The 22,087-nt window shown below is 46.2% G+C and overlaps 1 protein-coding gene across 2 annotated transcripts; it reads left to right on the top strand.

Annotated features, from left to right (window-relative positions):
• The first annotated feature begins 6,725 nt into the window (after positions 1-6,725).
• On the top strand, positions 6,726-20,106 carry pold3 (polymerase (DNA-directed), delta 3, accessory subunit). Of its 2 annotated transcripts, none has more exons than XR_009791883.1 (12): positions 6,726-6,892; positions 7,503-7,558; positions 7,664-7,763; positions 7,855-7,894; positions 7,979-8,111; positions 9,916-10,162; positions 14,261-14,333; positions 14,442-14,577; positions 15,118-15,285; positions 17,304-17,377; positions 19,678-19,762; positions 19,827-19,965. XR_009791883.1 is itself a non-coding variant. In XM_061798394.1 (12 exons), exons 1-12 carry the CDS (start codon positions 6,818-6,820, stop codon positions 20,018-20,020), a joined length of 1,320 nt encoding a protein of 439 aa, XP_061654378.1. In that variant the 5' UTR covers positions 6,727-6,817; the 3' UTR covers positions 20,021-20,106. The 2 variants fall into 2 exon arrangements, 1 of the variants encoding a protein (XP_061654378.1); XM_061798394.1 differs by having other exon boundaries at positions 6,727-6,892; positions 15,118-15,224; positions 19,827-20,106.
• Positions 20,107-22,087: the final 1,981 nt, after the last annotated feature.

Genomic DNA, 22,087 nt, shown 5'->3' with positions numbered 1-22,087 from the left:
ATATTTAAATATTTGTTTTAGTACAGTTTTTTTTAAGATAATGGCTCTATCTGAAGTTGGGACGTGTAAAACATAAATGAAAACAGAATATAATTATTTGCAAATCCTTTTCAACCTATATACAATTGAATACGCAACATTTTAATGTCCACTGATATATGTATAAATATACATATATATATATATATATATATATATATATATATATATATATATATATATATATATATATATATATATATATATCCCCACCTTGAGCCATCACCTTGTCGTGGTGGAGGGGTATGTGTGTCCCAGTGATCCTAGGAGCTAAGTTGTCTGGGGCTTTATGCCCCTGGCAGGGTCATCCATGACAAACAGGTCCTAGGTGAGGGACCAGACAAAGCACGGCTCAAAGACCCCTAATGAGGACGACAAACAATGGACTCCGTTTTCCCTTGCCGGGACGCGGGTCACCGGGGCCTCCCACTGGAGCCAGGCCTGGTGGTGGGGCTCGAAGGTGAGCGCCTGGTGGCCGGGCCTGCACCCATGTGGCCCGGCCGATCACAGCCCGAAAGGGTAACATGGGTCCCCCTTCCCATGGGCTCACCACCTGTGGGAGGGGCCATAGGGGTCGGGTGCAGTGTGAGCTGGGCGGCGGCCGAAGGCGGGAACCTTGGCGATCCGATCCCCGGCTACAGAAGCTGGCTCTAGGGACGTGGAATGTCACCTCTCTGGCAGGGAAGGAGCCCGAGCTGGTGTGTGAGGTCGAGAAGTTCCGACTAGATATAGTTGGACTCGCCTCCACACACGGCTTGGGCTCTGGTACCAGTCCTCTCAAGAGGGGTTGAACTCTCTTCCACTCTGGAGTTGCCCACGGTGAGAGGCGCCGAGCAGGTGTGGGTATACTTATTGCCCGGCTTGGCGCCTGTACGTTGGGGTTCACCCCGGTGGACGAGAGGGTAGCCTCCCTCCGCCTTCGGGTGGGGGGACGACGACAACTGACTGTTGTTTGTGCCTGTGCACCAAACAGCAGTTCAGAGTACCCACCCTTTTTGGAGTCCTTGGAGGGGGTGCTGGAGAGCGCTCCCGCTGGGGACTCCATCGTTCTGCTGGGGGACTTCAATGCTCACGTGGGCAATGACAGTGAGACCTGGAAGGGCGTGATTGGGAGGAATGGCCCCCCCGATCAGAACCCGAGCGGTGTTCTGTTATTGGACTTCTGTGCTCGTCACGGATTGTCCATAATGAACACCATGTTCAAGCATAAGGGTGTCCACACGTGCACTTGGCACCAGGACAACCTAGCTCGCAGTTCGATGATCGACTTTGTGGTCGTGTCATCGGACTTGCGGCCGCATGTCTTGGACACTCGGGTGAAGAGAGGGGCGGAGCTGTCAACTGATCACCACCTGGTGGTGAGTTGGCTCCGATGGTGGGGGAAGTTGCCGGTTCGACGTGGCAGGCCCAAACGTATTGTGAGGGTCTGCTGGGAACGTCTGGCGGAATCCCCTGTCAGAAGGAGTTTCAACTCCCACCTCCAACAGAACTTTGTTCATGTTCCGCGGGAGGCAGGGGACATCGAGTCCGAGTGGACCATGTTCCGCGCCTCCATTGCTGAGGTGGCCGACCGGAGCTGTGGCCGTAAGGTGGTCGGTGCCTGTCGAGCCGGCAATCCCCGAACCCGTTGGTGGACACCAACGGTGAGGGATGCCGTCAAGCTGAAGAAGGAGTCCTATCGGGCCTTTTTGGCCTGTTGGACTCCTGAGGCAGCTGATGGGTACCGGCTGGCCAAGCGGAATGCAGCTCTGGTGGTCGCTGAAGCAAAAACTCGGGTATGGGAGGAGTTCGGTGAGGCCATGGAGAAAGACTTCCGGACGGCTTCGAGGAAATTCTGGTCCACCATCCGGCGTCTCAGGAAAGGAAAGCAGAGCACCACCAACACTGTGTATAGTGGGGATGGGGCACTGCTGACCTCGACTCGGGACGTTGTGAGTCGGTGGGGCGAATACTTCGAAGACCTCAATTCCACCGACACGCCTTCCCATGAGGAAGCAGAATGTGGGTTCTCTGAGGCGGGCTCTCCTATCTTTGGGTTTGAGGTCACCGAGATAGTTAAAAAGCTCCTCGGTGGCAGGGCCCCGGGGGTGGATGAGATTCGCCCGGAGTTCCTAAAGGCTCTGGATGTTGTGGGGCTGTCCTGGTTGACACGCCTCTGCAACATCGCGCGGACATCGGGGACAGTGCCTCTGGATTGGCAGACTGGGGTGGTGGTCCCCCTTTTTAAGAAGGGGGACCCGAGAGTGTGTTCCAACTACAGAGGGATCACACTCCTCAGCGTCCCTGGCAAGGTCTTTTGAGGGGTGCTGGAGAGGAGGGTCCGTCGGGAAGTTGAATCTCAGATTCAGGAGTAGTGTGGTTTTCGTCCTGGCCGTGGAACAGTGGACCAGCTTTACACCCTCGGCAGGGTCCTCGAGGGTGCATGGGAGTCCGCCCAACCAGTCTACATGTGTTTTGTGGACTTGTGGGAGTCCTGTGGAGGGTTCTTCGGGAGTATGGGGTACCGAAACCCCTGATACGGGCTGTTCAGTCCCTGTACAACAGAGTTTGGTCCGCATATCCGGCAGTAAGTCGGACTCGTTCCCGGTGAGGTTTTGACTCCGCCAAGGCTGTCCTTTGTCACCGATTCTGTTCATAACTTTTATGGACAGAATTTCTAGGCGCAGCCGAGGCGTAGAGGGGGTCCGGTTTGGTGGACTCAGCATTGCATCTCTGCTTTTTGCAGATGATGTGGTTCTGTTGGCTTCATCTAGCCGTGACCTCTCACTGGAGCAGTTCGCAGCCGAGTGTGAAGCGGCTGGAATGAAAATAAGCACCTCCAAATCTGAGACCTTCGTCCTCAGTCGGAAAAGGGTGGCATGCCCTCTCCAGGTCGGGGATGAGATCCTGCCCCAAGTGGAGGAGTTCAAGTATTTTGGAGTCTTGTTCACGAGTGAGGGAAGAATGGAACGGGAGATTGACAGGCGGATCGGTGCAGCGTCTGCAATGATGCAGACTTTGTATCGGTCCGTTGTGGTAAAGAAGGAGCTAAGCCGAAAGGCGATGCTCTCAATTTACCGGTCAATCTACGTTCCTACCCTAACCTATGGTCACGAGCTGTGGGTCGTGACCGAAAGAACAAGATCCCAGATACAAGCGGCCGAAATGAGTTTCCTCCTCCGGGCTCTCCCTTAGAGATAGGGTGAGAAGCTCGGTCATCCGGGAGGATCTCAGAGTAGAGCCGCTGCTCCTCCACATCGAGGGGAGCCAGATGAGGTGGCTGGGGCATCTGATTCGGATGCCTCCCGGACGCCTCCCTGGTGAGGTGTTCCGGGCACGTCCCACCGGGAGGAGACCCCGGGGACGAACCAGGACACGCTGGAGAGACTACGTCCTTCGGCTGGCCTGGGAACACCTCAGGATCCCCTCGGTAGAGCTGGACGAAGTGGCTGGCGAGAGGGAAGTCTGGGCGTCCCTACTAAAGCTACTGCCCCTGCGACCCGACCCGGATAAGCGTTAGGAAATGGATGGATGGATGGACATGTACGAGGGCAGCAGACCATATATATATATATATATATATATATATCTCGAAGTCTGCTCTCTCTAACTTTGTCTCCAAAACATCAAACCTTGGCCCTTGGCTGTCCCTCTGATGAGCTCATTTCTAATTTTATCCAACCTGGTCACTCCGAGAGCGAACTGTGCCACTGTCTCTACTCCGTACATCATGGCTGGCCTCACCACTGGACACTCCAAGAGCGAATCTCAACATCTTCATTTCCGCCACCTCCAGCTCTGCTTCCTGTTGTCTCTTCAGTGCCACTGTCTCTAATCCGTACATCTTGGCTGGCCTCACCTCACCAAGTTTATAAACTTTGCCCTTCATCCTAGCAGAGACTCTTCTGTCACATAACACACCTTCCTCCACCCGTTCCAACCTGCTTGGACCCGTTTCTTCACTTCCTGACCACACTCACCATTGCTCTGGATGGTTGACCCCAAGTATTTAAAGTCCTCCACCCTTGCTATCTCTTCTCCCTGTAGCCTCACTCTTCCCCCACCACCCCTCTCATTCATGCACATATATTCTGTTTTACTTCGGCTAATCTTCATTCCTCTTCTTTCCAATGCATGCCTCCATCTTTCTAACTGTTCCTCCAGCTGCTTCCTTCTTTCACTGCAGATCACAATGTCATCTGCAAACATCATGGTCCACGGGGATTCCAGTCTAACCTCATCTGTCAGTCTATCCATCACCACTGCAAAAAGGAAGGGGCTCAGGGCTGATCCCTGATGCAGTCCTACGTCCACCTTAAATTTGTCTGTCACACCTACAGCACACCTCACCGCTGGTCTGCTGCCCTCGTACATGTCCTGTATTATTCTAACATACTTCTCTGCCATTCCAGACTTCCGCATGCAGTACCACAGTTCCTCTCTGGGTACTCTGTCATAGGCTTTCTCTAGATCTACAAAGACACAATGTAGCTCCTTCTGACCTTCTCTGTACTTTTCCATCAACATCCTCAAGGCAAATAATGCATCTGTGGTACTCTTTCTATGCATGAAACCATACTGTTGCTCGCAACCACTCACTTCTGTCCTGAGTCTAGCCTCCACTACTCTTTCCCATAACTTCATTGTGTGTCTCATCAACTTTATTCCTCAATAGTTGCCACAGCTCTGCACATCACCTTTGTTCTTAAAAATGGGCAACAGTACACTTTTCCTCCATTCCTCAGGAATCTTCTCACGCACTAGAATTCTATTGAACAAGCTGGTCAAAAACTCCACAGCCATCTCTCCTAGATACTTCCATACCTCCACAGGAATGTCGTCAGGACCAACTGCCTTTCCATTTTTCATCCTCTTTAATGCCTTTCTAACTTCCCCCTTACTAATCATTGCCACTTCCTGGTCCACCACACTTGCCTCTTCTACTCTCCCTTCTCTCTCATTTTCCTCATTCATCAACTCCTCGAAGTATTCTTTCCATCTAGCTAGCAGACTGCTGGCACCAGTCAACATATTTCCATCTCTATCCTTAATCACCCTAACCTGCTGCACATCCTTCCCATCTCTATCCCTCTGTCTGGCCAGCCTGTACAAATCCTTTTCTCCTTCTTTAGTGTCCAACCTGCCATACATGTCATCATATGCCTCTTGTTTGGCCTTTGCCACCTCTACCTTTGCCCTGTGTCGCATCTCAATGTATTCCTTCCGCCTCTCCTCGGTCCTCTCAGTGTCCCACTTCTTCTTAGCTAACCTTTTTCCTTGTATGATTTCCTGTACTGTGAGGTGCCACCACCAAGTCTCCTTCTCTCCTTTCCTGCCAGAAGATACACCAAGTACTCTCCTGCCTGCCTCTCCGATCACCTTGGCTGTAGTGGTCCAGTCTTCTGGAAGCTCCTCCCGTCCACCGAGAGCCTGTCTCACCTCTTCCCGAAAAGCTGCACAACACTCGTCCTGTCTCAAATTCCACCACATGGTTCTCTTCTCTGCCTTTGTCTTCCTAATCGTCCTCCCCACCACCAGTCATCTTACACACCACCATCCTATGCTGTCTAGACACACTCTCCCCTACCACTACCTTACAGTTGGTAATCCTTCAGATTACATCATCTGCATAAAATGTGCTGCTACCTCCGCTCTTGTAGGTCACCCTATGTTCGTGCCTCTTCTGGAAAAAAGTGTTCACTACAGCCATTTGCATCCTTGTTGCAAAGTCTACCACCATCTGTCCCTCCAAGTTCCTTTCCTGGATACCGTACTTACCCATCACTTCTTCATCACCCTTATTACCTTCACCAACATGTCCATTACAATCTGCACCAATTACGACTCTCTCTCTGTCTGGGATGCTCAGAACTACATCATCTAGCTCCTTCCAGAATTTCTCTTTCACCTCTAGGTCACATCCTACCTGTGGGGCATAGCCACTAATCACATTACACATAACACCCTCAATTTCAAATTTCAGCCTCATCACTCGATCTGATACTCTTTTCACCTCCAAGACATTCTTAGCCAACTCTTCTTTTAAAATAACCCCAACTCCATTTCTCTTCCCATCTACACCATGGTAAAATAATTTAAACCCTGCCCCTAAACTTCTAGCCTTACTGCTTTTCCACCTGGTCTCCTGGACACACAATATATCAACCTTTCTCCTAATCATCATGTCAACCAACTCCCGAGATTTTCCTGTCATAGTCCCAACATTCAAAGTCCCCACATTCAGTTCTAGGCTCTGTGTTTTCCTCTTCTCTTTCTGCCGAAGAACCCGCTTTCCACCTCTTCTTCTTCTTCTTCTTCTTTGACTTCGACTTCGACCCACAGTAGCTGAATTTCCAACAGCGCCCTGCAGGTTGACGGCGCCGGTGGCGGACGTTGTTAACCCGGGCCACGACCGATCCGGTATGGAATTCTTTGGATGAACGCTCATATTTGTTTGGCAAGGTTTTAAGCCGGATGCCCTTCCTGACGCAACCCTCTGCATTTATCCGGGCTTGGGACCGGCCTACAGTTTGCACTGACTTGTGCCCCCATAGGGCTGCATTTATCCTCACCGTTTATCCTTACTAAAGGATTATTATTTTTATCATACACAGTACTTTGTATTTTAGAAGACATTTCTTCTAATGTATAGCGAGACATGTAACGCTACACGCAAAATCCTTTAGTGGGCAGCACGCAGCAGAAGTGGAATGAGCGCATGCGTACTCACGTGATCGCCTGGACAGGAAGTAAATAAAAAGTATTCCCGCGTAGTTTCGTGTTTTCAAACGATTCCTAAATGCAATTATTTGACAAAATGGACGAGCTTTATCTGGATAACATCGACGAGTACGTCAACGACCACGACAGGATAGTAAGGACGATTTTGTGTGGCTTTACTGTCAGGTTCGCAATTAGCTTTTTGTGTGTGTGTGTGTATGCAACGGCGTTTGGAGTTGCTGAATGTCCATTGACACAACTGACGATTTAAAGTTAATCTCCACACTGAATGCCGATAACAAGGCAAATAAAACAAAAATGTTCAAGTCATGTTGTTTTACAGACTATTTGGATTAATTCGGCATCAGTTTAATCTCGGAAAAGGCGTTGCAAAAAGGAACAATTTACGTCAACTGTATTGTAGCTACCGAGTCATGTATTGACAAAAGCGTATTTAAAGTAAATCTCACATACGGCATGGTGTTCAACGTCATATTGTTTGAAATGCTTTTAGGACTAATTCGGCGTTGGTTTCATTTCTGAAAAGGGGTCAAAACAGTGCAAAATGACTCTAAACGCCAACAATCATCAGTTTGTAACTGCAAACCACAACTACTCTGAATGGATCGAACTAGGCTCAAATTGAAGATAATTTTAGTTTCAAATGTGACCTTAACGTCAACGAGACTCGTCCTGATATTACCATGGAGGATCTTGTTTATGAATAATAAATAAAATAATGTAATAATATGTCTGTTCAACAGGTGACATATAAATGGCTGAGTCTCACTCTTGGAGTCCATGTCAACACAGCTAAACAGTGAGTCTTTTTGTTTTATTATAAGTAAAAAATGATGATTGTGATTATTTTAGTGATTAACACAAAAAAATGATGAAACGCAATACTTTATTTATGTTTACCCAGAATGCTATATCACTACCTGGATCACAAAAGGAAGGAGAGCTCAGCTCAGCTCCATGCAACGTACTTGGTGTCGGGAAAGTTTGTGGATAGTGGTCACACGGTGTGCTAAAACAACTCAAATCCTACGTTTTTTTTTTTTTTTTGGTGGGGGTGACTTCTGATTATTTATAAAAATATTGTTTCTTCTCCAGAGTCATAAGGTGTCAGTGGTGCGTGAGGAGCAACTGGAAGGTGTGTCAATTCATCCACATTTAATTAGTTACCCCAGATTCACAAATTCTGTCATTCTAATTGTGTGCGTGTTCGTTTTTGCAGATTTCAAGTCCAAGATGAGTTTGATTGTGAGCGTGCACGTTTACAGTGTCCAGAAAGCTCTACTAAGGGACAGCGGGCCGCTCTACGCCGTCGACTATGATGCCGTCAAAGACAACCTGCTCAACTGTAGCAAGTACGTCATTCTCGAAAGGGTTTGACCCCACATTGGAGGGTTGTTAAACACTTTTTTTAATGGAACTATGCATTGCACAATGTAAAGAATAAACTGATTTTCCGAAATGAAGAAGTCCTTCGATTTAAACTGCTGATTAATCTGAAGTAATTACCTGTTCAGTGTCTATAAAATGCCACATTAAGCAACATGTTCTTTGGGTATCACAGCAATGCCCAGATACTTGAAAACTAATTTGTGAGTGGTATGGGGAATAATCTGATTAGACCCCGATAGTGTATTTTGACTGCTGCAACATTATTCTCATGGAACTAGGACTTTTGTTAAACTATTGTTTTTGAAAAGAGGAAACTATTGTCTAGCTCTCTCAATATATTATGTGTTTAGGCCTGTCTTGATAGCAAATCTTTTAGGCAAACAATAATATCAATGTTTTTTATGCCAGTGATGTAATGATAGTAGAGCATAATAATTCAAGTACATCCTTTTTAAGAACAACTCACTTTTAATTCTAATTATAAAAATAATGAACATTGACATTGTAATGTAGAAAAATAAATAAAATGAAAAAATAAACAGACTCAGGCTTCAACTTCTACAAATATTAAAATTGGGCACAGCGGTATAAACAGTCTAATGCCTTAACAGGTAATATACTGCTTATCAATTATTCAGTTGGTTAAAGTGCTAAAAGTCTGCAGCCTTTCTTAAAACCCTGCTTTGTCAACATGGTCAACAGTTACATCGCTGACAAAAGTAACACTGTAATGTATATAATGTGAGCATACGTGCGCCATATACGCTGTCACGTTTGTATTTGCATTGTTGGGCAAAGAGTTCCATAATTTCAAGATGACGGGAAACGGGAAATGTCCCACCGTATTTTTTGTTCCCAGCTGAAGAAATTGGGTGGGATGGTTGTGTTTAAAATTGATTTTGCCACTTTGAGGTTTTAAGTTGTGTTGTCTTTGTTGCAACTTCATACAATTTGAATGCGATTTCGAGCGGCTAGTCATGCACCACGTCAAGTCCTCCCTACCCCCTCCTTGGACCCCTTCCGATTTGCATATCGGTCCAACCGATGACGTCGTCTCCACCGCCCTCCACTCTGCCCTCACACACCTGGACTCTAAGGAGTCATATGTCAGAATGCTGTTCATAGACTTCAGCTCAGCATTCATTACCATCATCACTAAACAACTGATCGACAAACTGGACCAGCTGAGGCTCAACACTTCGATATGTGCAGGCAGTACGGGTTGGCAGGAACACATCCAGCACCATCACTCTGAACACGGGGGCCCCTCAAGGTTGTGTGTTGAGCCCTGTTCTCTTCACCCTGCTGAACTAGAACTGCACACTTTCCGCAGAGTACAGAAGAGGTAGAGGGGGCAGAGCTGTCAGAGAGTTCAGATTCCTGACAGGCTGAGTCCACAACAATCTCTGTTTTTTTTTTCCACGTTCAGGGCGAGACTGTTGTCCATGCACCACCCAGCAATGCAGCTCACCTCACTCCTGTAGTCTGTCTCGTCCGCGTTGCTGATGAGACCCACCACAGTTTTGTCGTCTGCAAACGTGATGAAGAGGTTGGAGCTGTATGTCGGTGTCCAGTCCAGTTTGTAGATCAGTTGTTTAAGGATGATGGTATTGAATGCTGAGCTGAAAGCAGGGTCTTCTTTTGGCCCGAATAAATTATCCCAGAACTACATTTAGACAACAGTTCACATGGCCCAAACACACAATGGTACTTCAAAAGTTCCTAGTTTTCGCCAGCATGTGTGATGACCGAGTTTGTCCATCACAGGTACAGCGCCATCCGCTGCCCCGGTGCCATTCCCATGTCCTCAGTGGAACGCAACACGCGGCAAGCTCCGGCTCCTCCTGTTCCAGAGCCGCAACAGAACAAGAAGCCTTCCACGATCGGTGACGCCGCTTCCAAAGCCACGGCGACCAACGGCATCATGGGAATGTTCGCCGGTAAAGTCGCAGCGGTTAAGAGCCAAGGCGGTGGGAAAGAGGTTAAGTCAGCTCCTCAGGAAACAGCGGATGAGGTTTGTCTCCATACAACCTCTATTGAGCCAAGGCTAATAATGTCACTGTTGGGTGGAATCCTCGCATCTCCAAAATGCCTACTTTTCAGGAAATAAAAAAAACAGCATCTTGCTTGCGTTCCAAAACACCGCATGGTTTAAATTGCTATTATACCTTGTATTGCTATCATATACCATTGCGCACTAACATCAACACAACAACACCCCAAAATCATGTTCAGTCGCAAATTTAATTCACAAAAAATTGCTAATTTGTTACACTGACAAAATGGTCTGGACACATCACCACCACCAGCTGTGCAGATCAAAATCCGTGCTCTCACTGATTTCCCCCCCCCCCCCATTAGAGTTGGGCATCGAGAACCGATTGGAACCGGGACTTACATTCCGGTTCTTCCAGAATCGTTAAATTTTTTAAAAATTCTGTTCCCAGTTTCAGTGCCTTAAGTCCGCCAACCCCAAAGAAGAAGTGGCGAAAACCAACGAAGAACGCGCACTTGTGCCCAACGGCAGCGGCGAACAAAAGTGTGTCTATGTTAAAATAAATGACCAGTCACCTCAGTGCAAGACTTGGATTAAGATTATATTGTGCAAAGGAAGCTTTCACGATGTGTAGAAGTCTTGACGCACTCCCTCCCACTCCGAGCCTCAGCATACACTACACGAAATTTCAGTCAAGTCAATTGGGTGAATGAAACAATAAAATACATCTATGCCAACATTGAGGCACCTAACAAGTTGAACGGTGGGTTGCATTCTTGCATTGATGGTTTTTAGCGTTTATTTCAAACCAATGTAAAATCTGATGACAAAAATAAAATATAAATTACCATACTGGAAAGAAAGTAGAAACAGTTGCATTACACGCTTAACATTGAGCTAGAACTTCACCAAAGGTCAAACTAGCAACATTACATCACAATGAATGGGGACAAAATTCACAAAAACGTTGTCTCACATTATCATGAACACTAACCTTGTGTCTCATTGATGGGTAGGGAAAGGAATCAACGTTTTACAGAGCATTTGGTTCCATTCACTACTCTTTTTCGTTTACTTTAGTTTTTACCGGTGTCGTGTGAAGTAATTTTTTGTGCCAAACTGCTGTGTTCCGATGCACACCCTTAAAAATTAAAGGCTACATGCTTAAAAGAGGAAGTCAAGTTAACACTTGCACATATTAAACCATTTGACATGATAAAACAGTCGCAAATAACTATTTTTAACAATGCTATATTTAACTTTTAGCTGAAACAATAATTAATGAATATTAAGTCAATTGTGTTAGTTCCACACACATTGCCTTTTATTTCATAGATTTGATATTGATACTGGTTGTAAAGAAGTCAAATGTTCATTTTAGTTTATGTTCATAATTTGTACACCCTTTATTTAAACCATGCACACCTTTTTGACCCCGCCCTCTAAAATAATCTGAATCGAGAATCGTTTGGCCGCTTTTATCCCCGATCTTGTTCTTTCAGTCAAGACCCACAGCTCCTGACCATAGGTTAGGGAAGGAAAGTAGATTGACCAGTAAATAGAGAGCTTTGCCTTTTGGCTTTCTTCACCACAACAGACCGATACAGAGTCAGCATCACTGCAGACGCTCTGCCTGAATTGTCAAATCTCATCCACCCCAGGGGGCCTCCCACCGAGGAGCTTTTTAACCACCTCGGTGCCCTCAAACCTGGAGATAGGAGAGTCTGCCTCAAAGCCCCCAGACTCTGCTTGGGAAGGCATGTCAATAGAATTGAGGAGGTCTTGGAAGTATTCGGCCGACCAACTCACAACGTCCCAAGTTGAGGTCAGCAGCGCCCCATTCCCATGATACACAGTGTTGATGTTGCACTGCTTACCCCTCCTGAGATGCCAGATGGTGGACCAGAATTTCCTCTAAACCATCTGGAAGTCATTCGCCATGGCCTCATCAAACTCATCCCACGTCTGAGTTTTTTCCTCAGCAACCACGAAAGCCGTCTTCAGTTTGGCTAGCCAGTACCCATCAGCTGCCTCCGAAGTCCTACAGCCCCAAATGGCCCGATAGGACTCCTTCTTCAGCTTGACGGCATCCCTGACCGCTGGTGTGCACCAACGGGCACAGACCAATTTACGGCCACAGCTACAGTCGGCCGCCTCGACAATGGAGGCGCGGAACATGGTCCACTCGGACTCAACTGCCTACTCTGGGACGTGGGCGAAGTTCTGCCGGAGGTGGGAGTTGAAACTCCTTCTGACAGCGGACTCTGTCAGATGTTCCCAGCAGACCCTTACAATATGTTTGGGTCTGCCAGGTCGGACCGGCATCTGTTCTTCACAGTCGTGCCCTTTCAGGGCTCACTGTCTTTGCCCACACCTGCTTAGCGCCTCTCACCGTGGGCAACTCCAGAATGTTAGAGAGTCTAACCCCTTTCCAGAAGACTGGATCCAGAGCCCAATCTGTGTGTCGAGGCGAGCCTGGCAATATCCAATCGAAATTTCTCGACCTCGCACACCAGCGCAGACTCTTTCCCTGCCAGAGAGGTGATATTCCACGTCCCTAGAGCAAGTTTCTGTAGCTGGGGATGGGACCGCAAAGTCCCCGACTTCGGCCGCCACCTAGCTCACACTCCACCCGACCCCCTTGGCCTCTCCCACAGGTGGTGAGCCCATGGGAAAGGGTGACCCAAGTTGTCTTTTCGGGATGTGCCCGGCCGGGTCCCATGGGTGCAGGCCCAGCCACCAGGTGTTTGCCATCATGCCCCACCTCTGGACCTGGCTCCAGAGGGAGGCCACAGTGACCCACGTCCGGGCAAGGGAAAACAAGGTCTAATTTTTTTACTCATCATAAGGGGTCTTTGAGCATGCTTTGTCTGGTCCCTCAACAAGGACCTTTTTGTTATGGGTGACCCTGCCATGGGCATAAAGCCCTAGACATCTTAGCTCCAAGGATCGTTGGGACACACAGACCCCTCTACCATGATAAGGTGACAGCTCCAGGAGGGGACAGGGACGTTATTTTACATTGAATTTTTTTTTATGGCAAACCACCAAACAAAAATGCCACAAAAAGTAGATATACTAAAATAATAATGATCTTGTCTCAATTTCCTCACAAATGGACTTAGACTTGGTACTTGTATAAGGATTTTTTAAAATTTAAAACATGTTTTTTATCTGTGACAGACCCCACACATTAAGATAAAAAAAAAACATCAGGCATTTAACATTTTGGTCACATTGTGTGTGTGGTGTGTGCTGATAATCTCAACATAGAACACCACACACACAAAGATTCTGTTCTACCACCGATCTCGAAATCTCGCATGATCACACAGGATCTTACAAAACCTAAGAACAAGAAACACTTCCGGTTATGCGCCGAGCTTTGCCGAATTTTCCCGCCGGGAGCCTTGTAAAATGGCCATATCCCCCGAAAAAGTGACTTAGTTTGGAATATACTTCTTGCCGCCTGGGTAACCCACTTTTAGACAAAAAAAAAACATCGGGAAAGGTTTGTATTTCCGGTCTTTTCCTTTTGCTGAGTCAGAGCGGTTCTTAATTGACTGTATTCTGGTCCACGTCACAATTCACAAACTTATAATTAGGGAGCCGTCCGCTTCCCCCACAAACATGAAGTGTTATTGTTGTAAATATTGAACACGTTCATTATTTAAGATTGACGACCTGTTTCAGACCGTAAAATCGGGACAAATCCACTCATAACACACCTCAGAACTAAGGATAATCTTAGGATAATCTTATAAAACATATGATTGTCTGGCGTTTGATGCGCTTGGTCGGGAAGGTGCAAAATCGGCACAAAAACAGGACAATTGTCTTTATGTGTGTACCGGGTATTACTCAATATGTGCCTGACATGGCTTATTCAGTTTTATGAATGACAACAGGTGGATCCACAGGTTAATTATGTACCTTATGGAAGCGCATGGTGTTATTCTGTCACTATACGTCACTGCCATAGATAGATGAACAAAGATATGTTATTTGTAGTAAATAATTATTTTCAGACCAATCAAGTGAAATTGGTGGTTGGGAGTAACTTATTTAAAGAAAACTGGAAATCTGACTTATGTATATATATATTCTTTTTTTAAGGTGGATGTCCCTAAAGGTAAAGCATCGGCAAAATCCAATCACCTGATGAACTTCTTTGGCAATCAAAGCACGAGTAAGTGAATAATGAATTATGTTTATTAAAAAAAAAAAAGCTCTGATGGATAATACATACACATGCTGATGTGAAATTATTTGTAAAACGTAAATTCTCTGATTTCAGAGAAACAAAAGAAGCCTGTGAAGAAGGAGGAAGAAGCGGCAACGCAGTCTTCCTCGTCACAGCTGCAAGAGCCGGAAAAAAAGCAAGAAGAAAAGGTCACGGCGGAACTACCGAAGCACAGCAAAAAAGACTCAAGGTTTGTGAGTTTTCAATGACTGGACAATTCACTAGGTACACCATCTCCATGAGATCAACACAAAAATTCTGCCAGATTGTGTTTTACTTTTGCGGTTCCACCATATTGTTCAATCACTGAGAGAGCCAGATTATGATGTGGGGCTAATTTACATACAGTAATAACAGCCCCCACGCACTTTCTCTGCCCGTAAATTTTCAGCGAAGGTTTGGTGAAGATTAATAGCCACTTTCAAGCGATGGACCTGAGTAAAATTTTTGATAGGGGTATTTTTGTTTTTGGCGATTGTTTGTGAGATTTGCTTGTCTGCTGCACAAGCAACCTACACAGATCCAGACATGAATTTACCGGTGTAAGATGATGGCTTGGGGATGAAGTGCTGCATCCACAAGGGAAAATGCAATCCATGCTTTTACTGGTTTATGGGGTCTCTCGCTTAGTAATAATTAGTGCACCTAATGAAGCGACTGCTAATGGGGTTTATTTTATGGTGATGATCTCTTGTTGCGTATTAACTTTTTTTTCTTGTACTTCATGAAGCAAAACCAAACGTCAGCAGAGTTCTGACAGTGAGGAGGACAAGATGGAGAAGAAGAAGCGTCGAAGGATCAAGAAGCCAGTGCCCGACAGCAGCGAAGACGAAGACGGTAAAAATGTCTTACCCAGTGGCGGCTGGTCAATAAGGGCACTAGTGGCGCTGCACGACAGGTCAGCTCAGTCACATTGAATAATAAAAAAAAAAAAACTTAAATAATGAAAATTAATTAGCGACCCTAGTGAGGATGAGCGGTAAAGAAAATGGATGGATGGATAATGAAAATTTAATATTATAGTAAAAATATTGCAAATTATATGTATATCTTTTTTTAGATGAGAAACATAAATAGTATACTGTTAATGATGAGCAAAATGTATTTGTTTATATCGCCGCTGTCTCATTTCTTCATGTCACCTCCTGCTTGGGCGTACAGTCGATGTGCTCGAATTCCAGCGCCCACAGCCAAAACACGATAAATTTGCCAACTACACTGAATAGACTCAGAGATTCTGTCGTGAAATTAGTATGGAATGCACACATTCCCTTTTTTTACCTGCTGTGTCACCTCCTTAAAAAAGCAAAGTCACAGCTTTCTTTTGCAACAATGACAAATACATATTGCCGAGTTGCGGCGTACTCAGCGGGGAAAGCCTCCCGACTTCTCTGTAGGCAGCGATGTCAGCCCTTCCAAATTTGGGCATGGTCGGCATTGGCCACACTGGGGTGCCGTTGTCTTGGAGCGCTGCTACGCAGACCTTTCATACTGAGCAAGCGCGATGTGAAAACACCATAACCGTCTTTATATTTGTCACATCTGTCCGGTTGGGCTATACTGTTCCACTCTAGTCCTGCAGGTAACCGTCATGCGCATTACACAAAATTGGATGCCAAAAACCACACACGGCCAGTTTCTGTGAGATTTGGTTGGTCACCTCCCCCCCACTCGGCTCCAATGCAAGCAGACTGTAACAGCTTAAAAAAAAGAATAATAATTCCTTGATTTGTGACTTTTATCTGCATCTCTAATGGAATTGGATGACTGCTTCATCAATAGTTTTAAAACATATTTCCTTTTAAACAGGATTTTTGCAATTGATTTTCTCGTCTTTCTAGATCTTGTTTTATTGTTGATTTCTGGGTTCAGTGCTTTTATCCTCTGTGGCCCTTTGAGATTTTCTTTTAAACGAAAATTTCTTTACATATTACATTTTTGTATTATTTCATTAAAAGGTAGTGGATGAAAAGGCCATTAAATGGTGTTGAAATTACTTTTATGTTTTATCAAATTAAACCCAAAAGGTTTCCTGGCTCTTTTGACAGTACTGTACTACCTGCCTTTATTAAATGTAACACTTAAATATTGTATAATACAATTCATAAGAATTAAAAATTCAATATATGACTAAAACATGGGCGGCACGGTGGGCGACTGGTTAGAGCATCAGCCTCACAGTTCTGAGGTGCGGGGTTCAATCCCCGTCCCCGCCTGTGTGGAGTTTGCATGTTCTCCCCGTGCCTGCGTGGGTTTTCTCCGGGCACTCCGGTTTCCTCCCACATCCCCAAAAACATGCATGAATTGGAGACTCTAAATTGCCCGTAGGCATGACTGTGAGTGCGAATGGTTGTTAGTTTCTATGTCCCCTGCGATTGGCTGGCAACCAGTTCAGGGTGTACCCTGCCTCCTGCCCGATGACAGCTGGGATAGGCTCCAGCACGCCCGCGACCCTAGTGAGGAGAAGCGGCTCAGAAAATGGATGGATGGATGGACTAAAACATGCATTTTTTTATAACAAGGTACAGTGGACAAGATGGGTACCGAGTCCCACTAGGAATAGCGAAGATCTGTGAGTAATTAATGCTCCCTTGTGAATGCGAATAAGCAGGGATTTCTGCAAAGAACGGAGGTTAGGTTCCCATAAAATACATGAATGAAAGAATTTGTGAATGCGGAACCTCGACTGTGGGAGTCCACTGTATTCATAAATGTAGAAAAAGAATGTATGTACAGTATTTACTGAACTTGAGTATGTTTGTACATGCCCTAACGTAAAATGTCATTTATATAATAAACAACTGGAGGATGCCCATCGGGTTCTATTGCAGTTGTCTACCAACTTGTTGGTAGGTAGATTTATTAAAAATTCATAAATATTCCAGTAAAAATAGTAATTGTCTGGTCTGTCCGCAGTCATTCCAGATTCTCCACCACTGACGGCAATGAAAGAACTATCGCCAGAGCCTGCCAAGGAACCTGTTTCACATGTAAATATAACCACTTTTATGCCTTATACTGATTATGATAAAGAAGAAAGTTGTCATGGTCTGTGTTTTGGTTTGGGTTGTGTTTAGTTTTGTTCCATGTTTTCCTGTGTTCCATGTTTGTCGTGTGCTCATTAGGTTGTTGTGTCCACCTGTTCTCGTCTATTTTGTGTCGACCAATCAGCTCTCTCCAGCCACTCGTGTCTTGTCCAGGTGTTCCTCGTTGTCTCGTCAATTTGTTTGAATTTAGTTCCCTGGGTTCTTTCAGTCCTTGTCGGTTCATTGTCGTTGTCACATGTCTTGCCATGTCATAGTCGCCAGTTGTTTTTGTCATTGTCGCCAGTTGTTTTTGTCATAGTCGCCAGTTGTTTTATCATTGTGATTAAATATTATTATTTTGAGATTCCCGCACTCCTGCCTTGCCTCCCTGCTTCCTTGCAATTGGGTCCACCATGTTCTTGCCTTGCGTTCCTCGCCGTCGCCCTAACCATGTTCATGACAGAATGAACCGACCAGAACAGGACCCAGCGGGAAGAACATGGCGTCACCCTGGACGCCACCAAACTGCCTCCCACCGTCCTCAGCCTGCCATCCATACCTACCCTCCTCCAGTAAGCCCTATCATTCAGTCTTTTCTGTCCTTTTCCTCGGGTCCCCCCACTTGTCCTACTATTGTACATCCACATGTTTCTTTAGATTCAGATTTTTCTGATTGTGAAGATGGCCCTGATTTAGTTAACCTGACTCGGATTCTGACTCTGACACAGATTTAGATTTTTCTGGTTCCTTCCCTAGTTTATCCCGTCCTCGTCAGTTTTTGTCACGTTTCCAACCCCGGTGAGTCAAAATCCTTTCCCTCGGACCTTTTCTTGGGCACCCGTTTGGCCATCTACCCGGGACCGCCGCGTGGTGGCCAACGGAGGCGCCCAAGTAAAGGTCAAATTTTGCCCCCTCGTTTTTTTCCCCCCTGTTCACAAATCACTTGATTTTTCACCTGTTCCCACACGTTGTTCCACGGCTCCAATTAAGTCACGTCTAGTCAAACCTGCCCCCAAGCCATGTTCAGTATCAGCCATTTTTCCTAGTTCACCTTCCCGAGACCTTGTGCACTCTTCCACTCCCGTACCCTCTACTCCCACACCTCAATGGCGGCAGGCTGAGGAAGCGACTGCAGCTCCCGTTCCGGCTAATCGGCAGCGGCGCCAGGCTCCCGTTCCGGCTCCTCGGCAGCTGCGCCACCCGTCCTTGCTCCGGCGGCGCTCGTCCAGCGGCCGCCACCCGTCCTTGCTCCGGCGGCGCTCGTCCAGCGGCCGCCACCCGTCCTTGCTCCGGCGGCGCTCGTCCAGCGGCCGCCACCCGAACCTGCTCCAACGGCGCTCGTCCAGCGGCCGCCACCCATCCTTGCTCCGGCGGCGCTCGTCCAGCGCCCGCCACCCATCCTTGCTCCGGCGGCGCTCGTCCAGCGGCCGCCACCCGTCCTTGCTCCGGCGGCGCTCGTCCAGCGGCCGCCACCCGTCCTTGCTCCGGCGGCGCTCGTCCAGCGGCCGCCACCCGACCACGCTCCGGTGGCGCTCTTCCAGCGGCCGCCACCCAACTCTATTGCCTGGCCCCTGCATTACCATTGGGTTCGGCACCGTGGCCGTCCGCCTGAATGGCCCTGTAAAGACCCTGGTGCTTGGCGTCCTGGACGACCTCCTGAACAGCTCAGCCAAGCACCTCACCTCGGGTGGCCTGGATGGCCACCAGACTGACCTGAGGGGTGGACTCTGTACCCTCCTCCAGGCCCCCTTCCGCCCACCCTGGGTTGATGACTTTTTGGTTGTTGTTTGGGGAACGTCTGGGATCCGTTCCTTTAGAGGGGGGGTACTGTCATGGTCTGTGTTTTGGTTTGGTTTGTGTTTAGTTTTGTTCCATGTTTTCCTGTGTTCCATGTTTGTCGTGTGCTCATTAGGTTGTTGTGTCCACCTGTTCTCGTCTATTTTGTGTCGACCAATCAGCTCTCTCCAGCCACTCGTGTCTTGTCCAGGTGTTCCTCGTTGTCTCGTCAATTTGTTTGTATTTAGTTCCCTGGGTTCTTTCAGTCCTTGTCGGTTCATTGTCGTTGTCACATGTCTTGCCATGTCATAGTCGCCAGTTGTTTTTGTCATAGTCGCCAGTTGTTTTATCATTGTGATTAAATATTATTATTTTGAGATTCCTGCACTCCTGCCTTGCTTCCCTGCAATTGGGTCCACCATGTTCTTGCCTTGCGTTCCTCGCCGTCGCCCTAACCATGTTCATGACAAAAGTATGTTTCTTTACAGCCCGGACTCCCCGGGAATACTAAAATACGCAAGCGCAGACGTGTGCTGAAGTCTCAAACCTTTGTGGACGACGAAGGTTGCATCGGTAAGAAAAGCAGAAATGTCAACTTTCTCCTGCTAGTGGTTTTGATTCTGTTCTGTGGTCACAGTGACAGAGAAAGGCTACGAGAGCGAGTCGTACTCGGAAGACGAAAGCACTGCCCCCGCCTCCATGCAAGTGGCGACGAAAAATCAGGCCAGAGCAAAAGCGTCGGCGAGCAATGTTAAGAAAGGTCAGAAGAAAACAACAGAAAACAAAGCGACGAAACAAGCTTCCATTATGGGATTTTTCCACCGGAAGTGATGGACACACACTTATTCTGCAAAAGCTTCTGGTGCTTTCATACAGCTGTAATAAAACTCAATAAACACTCATGAAATTTTTTTATATTTGTGTTGATGTTCAATGTATTTTTTAGGTTATGTTTACACTGATGGCAAATTTGGATTAGATCTGGATTAAACAAGGTTGGATACTACACTTAGCATCAAAGCCAATTTTCGTTAAAATTTGAGATGACAATGGCTAATACATTTACAACATTAGCCAGCCATCCATCCATCCATCCATTTTCTGAGCCGCTTCTTCTCACTAGTGTCGCGGGCGTGCTGGAACCTACCTCAGCTGACTTTGGGCGAGAGGCGGGGTACACCCTGAACTGGTTGCCAGCCAATCGCAGGGCACATATAAACAAACAACCATTCGCACTCACATTCATACCTACGGGCAATTTAGAGTTGTCAATTAACCTACCATGCATGTTCTTGGGATGTGGGATGAAACCGGAGTGCCCGGAGAAAACCCACGCAGGCACGGGGAGAACATGCAAACTCCACACAGGTGGGGCTGGGGATTGAACCCTGGTCCTCAGAACTGTGAGGCAGATGCTCTAACCAGTCGTCCACTGTGCCGCTCATTTGCCACATTATTTCAAAATTAAAACATTTCAATTAATATTTTGAGTTTTATTTAATTATAAACAGTTTTCCCCCCAAACTACAATTGTTAAACAATGTCAAAAGTTTTTCTTTTTTACAGTCCCCTCCAAAGGTATTGGAACGGCAAGGTCAATTCCTTTGTTTTTCCTCATATACTGAAGACATTTGGGTATCAGATCAAAAGATGAATATGAGAGTTCAGAATTCCAGCTTTCAATTCATGGTATTTACATCTAGATGTGTTAAACAACTCAGGACAGAGCACTTTGTTTGAAGCCACCCACTTTTCAAGTGAGCAAAAGTATTGGAATAGACATGATTAAATTAACTTAGTGAATAACTTAATATTTGGTGGCATAACCCTTCTTTGCAATAACTGCATCAGGCCTGCGACCTATTGACTTCACCAAACTGTTGCAGTCTTCATTTGAAATGCTTTTCTAGGCCTTTACTGCAGCCTCTTTAAGTTCTTGTTTGTTTTTGGGGGTTTCTCACTTCAGTTTCTTCTTCAGGAGGTAAAATGCATGCTCAATTGGGTTAAGGTCCAGTGATTTACTTGGCCAGCCTAAGACCTTCCACTTTGTCCCCCTGATGAAGTTTGTCTGGCAATTTACAGAAAAATGCATCTAAACTAATTTGGTTATACCACCAACTATTAAATGTTATTCACTTTTAAGTTAATTTAATCATGTCTGTTCCAATACTTTTGCTCACTTGAAAAGTGGGTGGCTTCAAACAAAAGGTGCTCTGTCTTGAGTTGTTTAACACATCTAATTTAAATACCATGAAATAAAAGCTGGAATTCTGAACTTTTATTTCATATTCAGGCGGCACGGTGGGCGACTGGTTAGAGTGTCTGCCTCACAGTTCTGAGGACTGGGGTTCAATTCCCGGCCCCGCCTGTGTGGAGTTTGCATCTTCTCCCCGTGCCTGCGTGGGTTTTCTCCCACATCCCAAAAACATGCATGGTACGTTAATTGACAATTAAATTATCCGTAGGTGTGAATGGTTGTTTGTTTATATGTGCCCTGCGATTGGCTGGCAACCATTGGTTCCCGCGACCCTTGTGAGGATAAACGGCGTTTCATATTCATCTTTGCATCTGAAACCCAAATGTCTTCGGTATACAACAAAAACAAAGGAATTGACCTTGCCGTTCCAGTAGTTTTGGAGCGGACTGTATTTCTGAAAAATTTACTAAAAGAAAAAAAATAAAGACAATGCCCAAAATGAACCTTAGCTACTGATGTTGAATGGAATTTTATAGGTTGTGTTTACACTGATGGCAAATCTGCATCAGATCCGGATTAAACATGGTTGGCTATAACACCTACCCTCAAAGGCAATTTGTTTCAAATTAAATAAGATGACCATTATTATTTAATAATTAAATTGAATAATTTCTATTTCTTTTCATTTAATTCAACTATGT

Source organism: Phyllopteryx taeniolatus, chromosome 14 (genome assembly GCF_024500385.1).
Source record: "Phyllopteryx taeniolatus isolate TA_2022b chromosome 14, UOR_Ptae_1.2, whole genome shotgun sequence".
NCBI lineage: Eukaryota > Metazoa > Chordata > Actinopteri > Syngnathiformes > Syngnathidae > Phyllopteryx > Phyllopteryx taeniolatus.
Note: the sequence above shows the minus strand (reverse complement) of the source record. Positions and strands in the feature narration are given on the sequence as shown.

What these genes read in the sequence shown, in the direction of transcription:
- pold3 (XM_061798394.1), top strand. Translation starts at nt 6,818, where the DNA reads ATGCAATTATTTGACAAAATGGACGAGCTTTATCTGGATAACATCGAC. An exon ending in CTCAGGAAACAGCGGATGAG is followed by an intron (nt 10,163 to 14,260) that starts GTTTGTCTCCAT and finishes TCTTTTTTTAAG; the next exon opens with GTGGATGTCCCTAAAGGTAA. An exon ending in GGACGACGAAGGTTGCATCG is followed by an intron (nt 19,763 to 19,826) that starts GTAAGAAAAGCA and finishes CTGTGGTCACAG; the next exon opens with TGACAGAGAAAGGCTACGAG.